The 15,113-nt window shown below is 38.4% G+C and overlaps 1 protein-coding gene across 1 annotated transcript; it reads right to left on the bottom strand.

The window, feature by feature from the left end:
* Positions 1–1,339: 1,339 nt before the first annotated feature.
* Positions 1,340–12,760, bottom strand: LOC109205133 (peptide methionine sulfoxide reductase A1-like). Its single transcript, XM_019367809.1, has 2 exons — positions 12,049–12,760; positions 1,340–1,818 (listed from the first exon to the last, which is right to left on the bottom strand). Exons 1-2 carry the CDS (start codon positions 12,568–12,570, stop codon positions 1,567–1,569), a joined length of 774 nt encoding a protein of 257 aa, XP_019223354.1. The 5' UTR covers positions 12,571–12,760; the 3' UTR covers positions 1,340–1,566.
* Between the last annotated feature and the right edge of the window lie 2,353 nt (positions 12,761–15,113).

The raw sequence follows: 15,113 nt of genomic DNA, 5'->3' as shown, positions 1-15,113 counted from the left end.
TTGATTATTGGAGTTTGTTCTTTATGATATTTGGAAATTATGTTTCAAATTAGAGCTTATCTGGAGTAGATTTGGGCATTGAATCGTGTATTGGATTGTTGAAATTCGAAGAACAAGTTTCTGTTTCTGTGCAATCTGCACTTCAGACGAAATTATCTAAGTGCATGAACTTAAAAGACGTTTTTGCCTTAATTGTAAAAATTTCAATTAAGATGCACTTAAGACGTGTGCGTCTGAAGTGCACTAATTTTTTGATGTACTTAAGATGTTTTCTTCGACTTCAGACAAAATTTGTAACTTTAGACGTGGACAGTGCTACTTCAGTCACGTACGTCTGAAGTTGTGTCCTAAATTGTTAAACAGTAAAATTGCAAAGAATTTTTAACTTAGAGTACAACTTAAACAATAGCCCCAAAAACTGAGTATTTATGCATACCCCCCTGTTGCAATAGTTTTATCAAAATGCAATACTCAAGTTGGTAAGGATAAGGTTGCCGAGAATTAAATATGGATGCATTGGTGATGTTCATTTATGTAAACTTATTTGACTGGATAGTGGATCAAATGAACCGAGCACTTACTTTGGAATTGAAGCTTCTGGCCAAGAGTTCATCTGGATTGTTAACACATGCAAAGATGAACAGGGACAATACTAAGATGTTAGTGCTGCTCTTGAGGACGAGGTTGTTATTGATGGTATTGTTATGAATGTGGCCCCGATGTAGGACCCATTTGGTGAGTTAGCGAATTACATTTCTAAAAAGGGGGCAAATTTAGTGTGCGCGGAAGGGACTACTAGGGGATTTAGGGATTAAGTAAGGCGTGTGTGGTTTAGGCAATTGTTGTTGCTAGAGTTGTACTCTTGCGTCCCCTTTCTCTGTTTCTCCCCTTCCTTCCTTTCCTCGGTGTTTCCACTATTCCCTATTTTCCTTAGTTATCAGCTACTATTTCTTTGTCGCCGTTGTTTCCAATTTCAATATTACAAGTACCCTGTTGCAGAGTTGTGTGTCATTTCTAGTTTTCCCCCACATTTTTTTCTAGCAATTCTGATATCAAACTTAATAGTCAAGAATAGCAATTTTTGAGGTCCAAATAATTTTTGCAGCCTTTGGAACAAAGTTTCGATTGAGGATTGATAGTGTAATTTACTGTCGCGCAAGCAAGTCAGTTTGTGTTGTGGTTCTAACCATCTTGCAGGTTTCTAGAGTTTTTACTATCCAAGTTTTTGTCACAACTCAAACAAACTCCAGTATAAAAGTGCCAAATTTTAGCCCCTGAACTATTTTTTTATAAAGTATGGCTTTTCTATTCTCAGAAACAGCCTATGGCCTTTCAAATATGTACAATGTTATGTCATATTGTATTAAGAGCTTTCACTCGAAATCACACTAGCAAAGATGAAACAATGTGCAACTGCAATAATATACTGTTTGCTATTTCCTGTAAAATAAATAAGGTGTAGATTAAATACACTACTTCAGAAGCACAATTTCAAGCCTATAAACAACCATAGCTTACAAGAACACACAGGAAATCCATTTATTTCCTCCTGCAAATAGAACTGCCTTAACCGTAGCATCGGATGGGATCATTGCAACCTTTCTCAGTAGACTGCCTGAAACCAAAACGACCGCCCTTTGCAAGGTACTGTTGATGATACTCCTCAGCTCTGTAAAACTTCTTAGCAGGCAAGATCTCCGTAACAATATTCCTGTTCAATATCTTTTGCTGTTTGTCCCGGGATTCAAGTGCTGCTTTCTCTTGCTCAGGTGTGTAGAAGTAAATTCCGGATCTGTATTGGGTGCCCACATCATTACCCTACAAACAGCATAAGCAAACTCTTAGATAAGTTACAACACTGCTGAACACAACCTATCTGGCGAAACCATCAGAAGCAGAAAGCAATTAACCCGTTCAGTTCTTCATGGCATCTCTTTTTGAATAAGGTAACCGCAGTTCTACATGGTATCTTGAAAGCAATTAAAGAGAAATTTTCTGTTCACAGGACAAGACATTCTTTGACCAGATCTCAGACCTGGCAACTAAGAGAAAGAGAATGCTTCTGCATCTGTCTAAAAACTGAGAAACTCCTGGGTAATGTGCTTTAGAAGCAAAGGCTAGCAGAAGTATGAGGTTACCATCGGAAACAGATATATGGAGATTTATACTGCATAGTGAGGGACTGAAGACCACAGTAGCTAGTCCCAGAATAGCATTGAGCAAACTTGTCATTTGTCAATGGAGAAACAGAGAAGGTTATAGGTCTATTTGGTCAAGCTTCCCAAATCTGCTTATTTTGAGAAGCGACTTCTTTAAAAACAGATTTTCAGATAAGTGTTTTGAACGAGTAGTAGTTTGTGTTCTGTCAATCCATTTGAGAAGTACTTTATCAATATCACATAAGCAATTTGTTAAGTGCTTCTAGTGCCAAATTATGAAAAAAGACACACAAGATTCACTTTACAATATGTAATATTATTTTAATAGATAAATAATTTTAAATGTTCAGTATAAAAGGCTTTAAGATTTTCAATTTTATTCCATTAAAATGTTAAAATCTCAATAAAAAGTATGATAACAATTTAATCAATATTAACATAATTAAATCAAAGTGATTATAAAATTACAGGTGACTTAAATATATCAAACTATATCATTCAATATATAATTATTCCTTAAGGAGGGATAGTATGGTAAATATATACATCTCATATAATTGTATTTATAGCTGATAGATAAACGGGTTAAATATATGATCAATATTTTTTTTTTTGAGATGGGAAATATATGAGCAATATTTTGGTAAATATAAATGTTTGCTTAGCATATTTTTGTACTGAAAGAATTTATTTTCTACTTCTGCTTCTCAAGAGAAGCTACAAAGTTCACTTCTTACCTATAGTAGAAAAGAAGTTTTTGTTACTACTCAAAATCACTCTTTTTTCCCTCCAGAAGCTTAGCCAAATACCTCAACTCTTTTATTACTTGATTATTTATCAATTAGTAGTAACTTTTTTATGAAAAAAAAAAGATATTAGTAGTAATTTATTTTGCAATCTACAAAGTAGATTTTGAAAATAAATGGATTGTGAAAATAAATGGATTGGAGATGCATTAATTTCCATGTGCATTATGCGAACAAACTGAATCCGTTATTTCATTTAGTCAATCTGAAATATAAATAAGATACCCAATTGGGTCAGACCAAATTAATTGTAATTTCTTGCTAAGCCTTTCAAACCACCTATATAAAGATCCTTAAGGAACACTACATACATCCATCAGAATTCAGAACCACTCCAAATAGATCCTATTCATGGCATCTCATCAATGCTTCTTCAAATGTGCAAACTACGTAGATCTTACGTTGTAAGCTGTAGCTTTGATGATATGCCATGAATATGGATTTATTTGCAGTAAGGTTTTTGACCCACTTAAGAGTGACCAGAAATATGAAACGTGGAGATATATGTAACCCAGATTGCTACAATTCGATCTTGTTCCTACTAGCACAGGCGGAGCCAGGGGGCGGAAGGGGGTTCATTCTTCGCCAGAAAATTACACTATATATACTAGATCAAAATTATTTTTTTATGTATATAAAGTAAATGTTAAATCCCCTTGATTTCTTCGTATGTTTACTTCTTCATATTTTGAACCCCCTTACTGAATTTTGAAATTCCTAGCTCCGCCGCTAGTTCCTGGCATCTTGTTAATTGTGAACAGTATTTGTGAATGCCAATGTTAGGAACAATGATCAATTTGTAGGAGTTTAATTCAAGATGCTTATGTCCAGGCCAGTTTCCTAGATGTTTGGCCAAACTGACTATAAGTCATCTAGAAAAAGAAAGTTAACGAGGAGTGTCCAAATAGCTGTTAGCATTCATCTCTGTTTAAAGAACCTAAGCAAGAAAGTCCACTAAGTAAGCGCTTAACACAGAATTTGAAGGCTGCTAAGGAGTATGAAACAACTATGCGAATCAATAAACCCAAAACTTAAGCAGAGTTGGCCACTTATTTAGCCATTTAGGTACTTAATGTCACAAGAGACGTGTAAGCTTTCTGATATATTTCATAGCATAGTGAAACTCAATTAGAACAAACTCCATATTTTATGACACTCCTCTTAGAAGATTTGAAAATAAAATATAAATCAAGGTGGTTGCCCCACAAAAAAGAACTGGATACCCAACCATCAAGTATGAATCACAAGGCATAATCTTCAAGCAAACCATGATCTTTAAAGATCTTTTTTTAATATAAGTATGATCTTTAAATATCTTCAAAAGGCATGATCTTTAGAGATCTACAAAAGAATGATCTTTAAAGATGCTCAAAAGGCATAATCTTTAAGCAAATCCAGCATTTTAATGACATTTTACTTAGAGCCGTCAAAATGGGTTTGGCCCGTGAGGCCAGCCCAATCGCGGGCCAAGCCCAATCCATCCCGCTTCTTGGGTAGGGTTGGGCAAGGATTTTTTGAGCCCATTTAAAACTGAGGCTTATAAGCCCGACCAAGTCAGCCCGTTGGCCCTTGAGGCCTGACCGAGGCTGGGCTTGGGCCGGCCCGTGGGCCAAAAATTAATTAACTATCAAATATTTAATATTTAAAAAAATAAAAACTAAATAAACTATTAACTATAATCCCCATTCCCCAACCCTAGATTGCTCATTTACCTTCCATATCAACTAAAAGTCTAACATTTATATTTTTGACATGCATGTAATATGACAAAATTAGTTTTCATTTTGCTAAATTAATAATGAACACAAAAAGTTTTAGGTGGCCAATAATAATCTTTTTTCAAAAGAAAACATTACTTTAAGTGGCCAATGATTAGTTTGGATTACTTTAATATATTATTAATATTTAAACTACTCTTCAGTATAGAAAAAGATCAATTTTAAATACACATACAAAAAAATTGACCACTAGCAAATTTCAGGAATTTTAAAAATTTCATGGACTATAATGATTAAATCAGCAAATGATGTTAATCCTGAAATAAAAAAAACTCAGCATATAAACTTATTGAAGCAATCTTTGAATCTGAGAAAAATGAAAGAAAAGTATTAAGAAAATATCCATGTAAACAGAAGCTTTTTGCATTTCAATTACGAGATTCCTCTCAAATATCAAGCTTTTTGTACGTTATACACAAACAGAAGTTGTTTGCATGATTAATCGACTATGTCACGAAAAAATATTTAAGGATCTAAAGAAATTCTTTTTTCTAAAAAAAATTGAAGGGTCGGCCCGGCCTAGCCCGCGGCCCTCTTAGGGCTGGGTTGGGCTGGCCATTTTAAGGCCCATTCATATGGCGGGCCGGCCTATCCTAACCCATCAAATTTTACAAGCCCATGAGGCTTGGGCTAGGCTGGGCTGGGCTGGCCCGTTTTGACAGTTCTAATATTACTGGTCAAGAAAAGGTAGTTGGGTAAGTGGGTACTCTCACTGGCTATAAAACTATGTTAAACAGGCTTCTACTACTTTGCAGCCAATAAAGACTTGACTTTGGTTATTAGCACCCAAATATGTATACTATTCAATGCCCCACCAAGACTCGTGTTAGCTAACAAGCTTAGTGGGAAAAGAAAGAACATTAAGCTCAGCTAAAAGCAGGAAAATTCTTCCAAGTCCTAAGCCTTACTGGGCAAAGCTAAAAACACTAAGGGTTCGTTTGGTAGGATGTATTAGGGGAAAATTATTATTAATCCATTGTTTGGTAATGTTTTTCAACATATGTATAACTAATGCATGTATTAGTTATATACATTATTTGGTATAATCATATATATAACTCATACATAGCAAACCATGGCATTAGTAATATGGTAATACCATGGTTTTTAATACATGGTTGCTATGGCATTAGTAATATGGTAATACCATGGTTTTTAATACATGGATAAGCATGTATACACCCCCTATGCAATGCTATTTTTAACGTGGTGATTATGCTTCTCTGAGCCGAGGGTCTATTGGAAACAACTTCTCTATCTCCACAAGGTAGGGGCAAGGCTGCGTACACACTACCCTCCCCAGACCCCACTATGTGGGATTACACTGCGTTTGTTGTTGTTGTATAACTAATCCCATCATTTACTAATATACCATATTCAGTACTATTCTTATACACTGATGTGGTTTTGAGAAGAAGAATAAGAAAATTGCAGAAGCTAAGCTAAGAAGATGAGCTAAGAGATATCTTTCATAAATCTGAATAGAACATTGTACAGCTTCAGCTATTACAAGGCTCTCTTAGCTTAGGACTAAACTGTAAAGTAAATAACTAGTGGACTGAAATGTAAATAAGACAAGGACTAAACTGTAACGTTTAGGACTTAGTAACTACTATAACTACTTTTATTCCTATACTACTACTAAAGCTTAAAGTACCACTCCTATCTGCACAGCTCTCACTCAGGTCATATCAGTACTCCCCCCTCAAAAAATTCCTTGACCTCAAGGAATGAATGTAGGAAATCTAACTTTAATGGCATTTGAATCTTCCCATGTTGCTTGATCTTCTGGCAGCTGTCCCCATTGAATTAAAAATTGGACCACGGCTTTATTCCCCTTCTGAATCATCCTTCTATCAAGTATCTTGGCTGGGCAGGGACAATAAGGACTGGACAAATCTAAAATGGGAGGATGGTTCACCTTAGTTGGTACTTCATAACAAGGTTTAAGGAGTGAAACATGAAAAGTTGGGTGCAAGAGTAACTGAGAAGGTAGGGCAAGTTTATAGGCTACAGTTCCAACCTTGTCCAATATCTGATATGGACCATAGTATTTGGCAGAGAGTTTGGTGAAATGCCTTGTGGACAGAGTTAACTGCCTGTAGGGTTACACTTTCAAGTAGACCCAATCACCTACTTTATATTGCCTGTCAGTCCTATGTTTATTAGCCTGCTGCACCATCCGTTGTTGAGACCTGGTCAAATGAAACTTCAAAAGCTGCAGCTTCAATTCTCTGGTAACTAGGCTCCTATCTACCTCCTCTATACCAGAATCCCCAGACACATGAGGTAGGTGTAAAGGGTGGAGGTTGGCCATATAGAGCCTCATAGGGAGTAGTCTGAATTGAAGTATGAAATGTTGTATTGTACCACCATTCTGCAAAATTGAGATACTGTACCCAATCCTTGGGAGAGTCAGAACAATAGCACCTGAGGTAGGTCTCCAAACATCTGTTCATGACCTCAGTCTGGCCATCAGATTGAGGGTGGTAAGCAATAGAGGTGTTCAAGGTAACCCCTTGTATTGCAAACAATTCTTGTCACAGCTTGCTGGTGAACACAGGGTCCCTGTCACTTACAATATCAGCTGGCATACCATGCAATTTAAAAATGAGTTCCATGAAGAGTTTAGCTATATCCAAGGCAGAATAGGGGTGGGATAAAGCGATGAAGTGAGCATACTTAGTTAACCTATCAACAACCACCCAAATAACCTCTTTGCCCTTGGATTTAGGTAGTCCTTCAATAAAATCCATACTGATGCTACTCCAAGCCACTGATGGGATTGGTAGGGGTTGCAACAACCCAGGATAAGCAGAGGGGTCATATTTACTCTTCTGACACACATCACACTTCTTAACATACAGCTCAACATCCATTTTCAATCCCTTCCAATAGAAGAGTGAGGCCACTCTCCTATATGTATTATCTATCCCAGAGTGTCCCCCTCCTACAGAATTGTGCCACAATTTCAGAATTTCTTGCCTCAGCCCTTGATCATTCCCAATTACTAACTTCCCTTTCTTCCTTAGTTGTTGATTGATGTAGGAATACCCCTTGACCTCTTCCTTGTGGTCTATCAGCTGTTGGATTAACTCTGTCAACTCAGGATCAGCCTTCCGACTGTCCTTGATAGTTTGCAACAAATCAGTTCTCACAGAAGATAGGGTCAGAGCTGCCAACTCAGCTGCTGGAAGCCTAGATAGGGCATCAGCAGCCTTGTTCTCCTTTCCTTTTTTGTATTGTATCTCAAAATCAAATTGCATAAATTTAGTAATCCACTTAAGTTGAGCTCCAGTGTGCAGCTTTTGGTCCAACAGAAATTTAAGGGCCTTCTGATCAGTCTTGACTATAAAGTGCCTGCCTATCAAATATTGTCCCCACTTCGTGACAGCCATGACCAAGGCCAGTAACTCCTTGTCAGATACAGACATAGCTTGGTGTTGTGTGGATAAACCTTTACTCAAGTAGGCAATTGGTTGTCCTGACTGCATAATGACAGCTCCAATTCCCACATCACAGGCATCTGTTTCCACTATAAATAGGGAGTTGAAATCAGGTAGAGCCAAAACAGGTGCAGTAGTTAGAGCCATCTTGAGATTTTCAAATGCTGCAGTGGCCTGGTCAGTCCACTTGAAATGGTCCTTTTTAAGCAAATCTGTCATGGTTTGCTTATGTGCCCATAACCTCTGATAAATCTCCTATAGTAGCCTGCTAGACCAAGGAACCCCCTCAATTGCTTAACAGTAGCAGGTGTAGGCCACTATTGAACAACTTGAATTTTCTTAGGATCAGTAGCCACTCCCTTGGCAGAGATGAAATGGCCTAAATACTCCACACTAGCCACAACAAACTGACACTTGTTCCTTCTAGCATAGAGCTGGTACTGCATTAGAAGGCTGAAAGTTATCTGCAAATGCTCAACATGATCTTCCAAGCTCTTGCTAAAAATCAGGATGTCATCAAAAAAGACCAAGATAAACTTTCTGAGATGTTCCTGAAACACATGATTCATCAATCCTTGGAAGCTAAAAGGGGCATTAGTCAGTCCAAAGGGCATGACTAGGTACTCATAATGGCCTGAGTGTGTTCTGAAAGCAGTTTTATGAATATCCTCTGGTGCCATTCTTATTTGGTGATACCCAGATCGAAGGTGTATTCTGGGAACCACCTAATTCATCCAACAACTCTTCAATGATAGGAATGGAGTACTTATCCTTGATGGTGATCTGATTAAGTACCCTGTAATCCACATAAAGCCTCCAGTCGCCATCTTTCTTTCCCAATAGAACCACAGGGGATGCAAAAGGACTACAACTGTTTTGAATCAGTCCTTGAGACTTAAGTTCCTTTAACCATTTGCTCAATTACATCTTTCTGAACGGGAGAGTACCTATAAGGTCTTGAGTTGATTGGTTCAGCCCCCTCTTTCAAAGGAATATAGTGATTGAAACACTCTCTAAGTGGTGGTAGCCCTGTAGGCTCTTGAAAGACTGGTTCATATTCCTGCAATACTTGTTGAATCTCGAGAGGTTATGTCCCTAGCTGTTTCTCCTCCTCTTCTCCTGAAGAAGAAACTCTGATCATAAACAGCTGAACATTGTCTCCAGTAGACTTGTGAAGGGAAGAGGATTCCACCATCTTAAGCTTAGGTGTAATTCCTTGTAATGCAAATAGTTTTCCTTCATAGTTAAACTGCATGGTTAGCTGTTTGAAATTGAACACAATGTCCCTTAAGGTACTGAGCCGCTGAACCCCCAAAACCATGTCACAAGTGCCCAATGGAAGCAGCAAGAAATCAGCTGTAAAAACTGTGTTATGCAACAACCATTCCAGCCCTGTACACATTCCAGAGATAGGTACTGAATTTCCATAAGTTAGATTAGCATCCAACACCTTGCAAGGATCTACTCTCCAGCCCATCCTAGCTACCAATCCACTATCCATGAAGTTGTGGGTAGATCCACTATCAATCAATATATTCAAAGGTTTCCTGTGAGAGTACCCCATAAGTCTAATTGTTTGATACCCTTGAGTGCCCTGCAGAGCATGGATAGAAATCTCACAAGTTTCAGCAGTTTCCTCCTCACTAGATGAGCCTTCCCCTAATCCTTCGATGAGTTCTACCTCCTCCACTAATTCCAGCATGTACACCTGTGATTTGTTCTTGCAAACGTGTCCGGAATGAAACTTTTCATCACATAGGAAGCACAATCCTTGAGCCCTTTTTTCATTCAGTTCAGCCTGAGTTAGCCTTCTTCTTTTAAACTTATCAGCTTCCACTGGTTGGGTTGGTTTGGGTAGATGGTTAGCAGGTGAAGTTGAGGGTTTATGGGAGTGCAGAAACTGGTTTGGTCTAGGATTAGAGTGTAGAATGGCTTGTTTCATAGCTTTAGACTGTTTAGCAAATATGGATTCCTGGAGCCTAGCCAGATGATAAGCTTGGGGTAAGGAATAAGGCTTCAAGATCCTTATTGCATCTCCTAATTCAGGTTTAACCCCTTCTAAAAATATGCTCACAGCATAACCAGGTTCCAAATTGAGCCTAGTCATTGCTCTGTCAAAAGCTTCCTGAAACTCTACCACCCCTCCTGTTTGCTTGAGCTTCACCAATTCACTCATAGGGTCATCAAATTCAGTACCAAACCTGTCTGATAAGGCCCACATATACTCCTCCCAGCTTGGGTAAGGGAGTTGCAAATGAGCCCTTCCTCTCATGTAAGCCCCTATGCCATTGAAGTGCTAGGTCATCTAAGTGCATGGAAGTCACCCTAACCTTTTCGTGATGGGACACCTCGTCCATTGAAAAAAATTGTTCGATTTTGTACCACCAATCTTGGAACCCTTTTCCTCCAAACCTTGGAAACCCGATCCTGTATTGTCTCAAAATAGAGCGTGGTTGCTGATGGTTCCAACCAGCGTAGTAATATTCAGGGCCTGGAGTAAACTGCTTTGGAGTAAACTGGCGTGGGATCTGAGGTGTGTGTAGCTGGTTTGTGGGTCGGTGGTGCAGGGACATGGGTATGTGTATTGGGTTAGTAATGGAACAGGGAATAGAGAAAGAGATCTGACCATTGGTTCCCATAGTCTAGGTAAGGTGCTGAGAATTTGGGGCAGAGAGAGGATGAAATTGAAAGGCTAAACTAGGTGTAGATGGAGAGTGTATAGACTGGGTCGAATTGGGAGGTGCAGCTGAAGAAGAAGTGTTTAATGGTTGGAAAATAGGTGCGTGAAGTGAAGCAGGGGTAGGCAAGGTTGACGAGGGGGAAATTTGACTGGAGCTAGGGTTCCAATTCATGGGTAATTGCAGCGGCATGGGCCTATTTCCTCTGAAATTGGAATTCAATGGAGGAAAAGAAATAGGATCATCAATACCCAAAATTCTGAAGGGTCCATCAGTTGGGGAATACTGCTCCTCTCTATTGGACACAGCAGAACATGCTTCTTTCCCTCGATCCGAGTTGCTAACAGTAAGGGTTTCCTTAAGCTCACGAAACGCCTTCTCGTTGGCATATTCCAACTGGTTCTGCCTCAAATTGACATTCGCCACTTCAATGGCTACTCGATCTAATCGATTGAGTACCTCCTTGATTTCCCCCGACATCGTGTATCCCACAGAGCGGAAAGAGCTCTGATACCACTGATGTGGTTTTGAGAAGAAGAATAAGAAAATTGCAGAAGCTAAGCTAAGAAGATGAGCTAAGAGATATCTTTCATAAATCTGAATAGAACAATGTACAGCTTCAGCTATTACAAGGCTCTCTTAGCTTAGGACTAAACTGTAAAGTAAATAACTAGTGGACTGAAATGTAAATAAGACAAGGACTAAACTGTAACGTTTAGGACTTAGTAACTACTATAACTACTTTTATTCCTGTACTACTACTAAAGCTTAAAGTACCACTCCCGTCTGCACAGCTATGACTCAGGTCATATCATACACCCCACCTAACGACCCCTAAGTGATTTGTGTCCATTTGCCTAAATCTTAGTTGGCAAAGTTATTCATACATAGTCGAGGTGCGCACAAAGATGGCCGCGACACCACCGTCGTATAAAAGAGAGCACGAAAACTAAGGAAAAAGTGACTCTATACAGCTTTCCAATTTACATCAAACGAAGCCCTTAACTAGAACAAATCGATTAAATTGAAGACCATGGAAGCCCAAGATTTAACATAAACTTCCTCTCCACTAAAATTCAACCCCAAATATTCCCAAAAATAGGAAAGATAATTTAAAACACAAAACAATAATTCAACCAATAACCATTAAATAAAACCGATGAAAATTTTGAAAAACTTACCTGACGATTAAGGGTAGTTGGGTCATGACGATCCCAAAAAACATCAAGCAAGGTGTCAAAACTACAGTCCTTAGGATCATACTGAACTCTAACAACCTCAGAATGAAAAGTAGTTCCCGAGCAAATATCTTCATAGGAAGGATTATGTAAATACCCCTGAGTATACCCAACTTCAGTTTTGGTAACACCAGGCACTCTTTGGAAAGCCAATTCAACGCCCCAAAAACAGCCAGCTCCGAATTGAGCAAATTGTTGACCCGGTGCAGGGATGTCATCATCAGGACCTTGTGCAATTGCAGAGGAAGATGAGTCCATTGGTATACTATCAGTTTTTGCACCAAAACCCAATTTGTTGAGCCAACTCATTTTGGGGGAAGAATAAAGAGATGGGGTTTTGGAAGTGCGTGGAAAGGTTGAAACTTTACGGAGGTTTTGGGAGAAAGGTAAAGAGGATTTGGTGAGGGAAAGGAGTGGAGATGTTGTGGTTATGGCGGAGGAAGGGATGCAAGTCTTGAGGAGCATTTTTGATCTATTTTTAAGTTAGCTTTGGATAAGTATTTGGAGACTATTATATTGGAGAAATGACGTGAAAATTTCCTTATACAAATGCTTTATTTTCTAGAAATTTCTTTTTTTTGTTTTTTACCCATAAAATCTGAAATTGTGTTCACATCTCTCCTGCTCTTGTACATTCTTTTGCCTAAACAGTGGCACCACAATTTTGGACGTAAATATAAGTTGATTTATACGACCATAGGATGAACATAGACATAGTAAATGGTTCTTTTTTTCTTCACGTGTTAGAGTTTCCGATTAAGTTTTTCGTATTTCACTGCTGTTAGTTAAAAGATTTTTCTTAATATCTTTTATAAGTTAATCGATGTGAATATGTTTTATAACTAAGAAGACGTGGCATAGTGATCTTTTAAGCAGAAGAAATCAAATTCTATTTCTGTTTCTAAAGGGGTTGAAATTTAGTTCTACTTTCTTCTACCTAACAATATGAGATGTTTTGTTATATAATAATTATAATATCAAATGGACAGAGTACGCGGAAGTACGATGCTTACGCGGAATTTGCTCTACCACTCGTAGACAATGAAAATAAGGCTCTATTGTGGTCCGGGCCCAGCCAGGGACCGGCCCAGGCCCGCGAGCCCACATGGACTTTGGGCTAAACGAGCTGGCCCGTATGGTCCGAGCCCAAGCGGTCCTAGGAGCCCACTGTGGGCCGGTCCAGCATGGAGAGACCGCGAGCCCGGGACCGGCTGGCGGGTCTGGGCCGGTTCAACCGGGCCTAACCGACCCAACGGCTATTTTTTAAAAAAAAAATAATTTGTTTAAAAATTGGCCAACGGTTGGAAGTTTAAATACTAGTCGTTGGCCTGCCAATTTAGCCGTTTGGCTTTTTAAAAAATAGCCATTTTCCCCCCAAACTTTGTTTTAACCCCAAACTTTTTACAATTATACTTTTTCCCTATTCTCAACTATAAATACCCCCTTATTCTTTCATTTTTACTCACAAAATCATCAATCTCTCTCTAATTTTCTTCTATAATTGCTTACTTTATTATTGCAATTTGTGAAAAATTGTGAAGTTGGTGAATTCATGCATTCAAGTCTTCAACGATATACAATTTTCAAGAAGTTGTTCGTCAATTCGGTAAAGTCGTTCCAACTCTTAAGTTTTAATATTATAGTTTTGTTTGTTTTAGTTTGTATAATTATAATTAATATGGCCTTTTCTTTGAAAAAAATATTTAGTGGTAAGGGAAAATCTAAAATTGGTGAATCTAGTGGCCAAGCTACTACTCCTCCCCCGGCTCCCCGACCCAGACCTGTTACCCGTCCTCCTCTACCTGTTATTCTTGATAGTGATAACCCTTGTTTTTAATTTACCGATAGTCAATTTTACCATGATATTGCACCAGGTCAACAATTAAATGATGAATATATGAATGCTCTTTTATGGTAATCCAACTATTGATGAAAATGATGAGGAAAATGATGATTTAGATAAAACGCAACCGGATTTAGATGATACACCTACTACTCCTGTTGTTAACCCAACTGATAATAATCCAAATGATGCCCCGCCTGACCCTCCTGTAGTAACCCCTACTTTTAATAGACAACCTTCTAGACGGTGCGAAACATCTCTTGTTTGGCACTTTTTTATTCAACTAAGAGATAAAATAAGGCTAAGTGTAAAACTTGTGGGACTTTGATGGCTCATAAATTTACTGGAGACGTAGCGGTACGGGTAGTTTGACTAGACACATAAAGACACACCCTAAAGATAAAGCTAGATTTCTTCAAATGAAAGCTGCGCAAGAGGTGACAAGTGTAGGTACTCAGGTTAACCCTAGTACCGGATCAAATCTAGTTCAACCGGGAATTAACACTGTTACCGGTGGCATTTTATATTACGATCCAAATAAAGATCATGAAGAATTGGCAAAAATGGTTACTGTTATGTGCTTACCCTATAGTTTTCCTTCTAACCCTCACTTTGTGCATTATATTAGAAGAGTTTTTAATCCTACTTATAAAGGATGGCCTCACACAACCGTAAAGAGCGATATTTATAAATATAAACATGAATATGAACAATATTCATGAAATTCCTCCGAACTTTGAAGGATTTATGAAATTTGTTAGAGATAATATGTAGACTAATATGTAATTTGTATTTTGGCACATCTTCATTAGTTTTTTTTCCTTTTAATGGTGCTCATTCCATTGGGGGGAGGAAGACTAAGAAAGATATTGTCATTTTTTGTTAATGTCGTAATAATAAAAATTATAAGGCAGTCCCTTGAATATTTCTTTACAATTTTTTTGTGTTAAAATTTGAATTAGAAGATTTAAGTCACAATTATATAATATAATTTACAAAATTGTCTTAGATAAAAGAAATTCAAAAAAAATAGCCCGGGAACACTTAGGCCCGTGGGCCCAGCCCACTTAGACCGGGCCCATGTGGACTTAGGCCCACAGTGGGCCGGTTCCACCCTCCAGGACCGTTAAGCACGGGACCGTTTGGCCCGGGATCGCTTGGGCTC

Source organism: Nicotiana attenuata, unplaced genomic scaffold (genome assembly GCF_001879085.1).
Source record: "Nicotiana attenuata strain UT unplaced genomic scaffold, NIATTr2, whole genome shotgun sequence".
NCBI lineage: Eukaryota > Viridiplantae > Streptophyta > Magnoliopsida > Solanales > Solanaceae > Nicotiana > Nicotiana attenuata.
Note: the sequence above shows the minus strand (reverse complement) of the source record. Positions and strands in the feature narration are given on the sequence as shown.

Bases quoted from the DNA above. Each gene is read 5' to 3' on its own strand.
- LOC109205133 (XM_019367809.1), bottom strand. From the start codon at position 12,570: ATGCTCCTCAAGACTTGCATCCCTTCCTCCGCCATAACCACAACATCT. The intron at 1,819-12,048 runs GTAAGTTTTTCA...TGCTGTTTGTAG, and splicing joins CAACTACCCTTAATCGTCAG to GGTAATGATGTGGGCACCCA.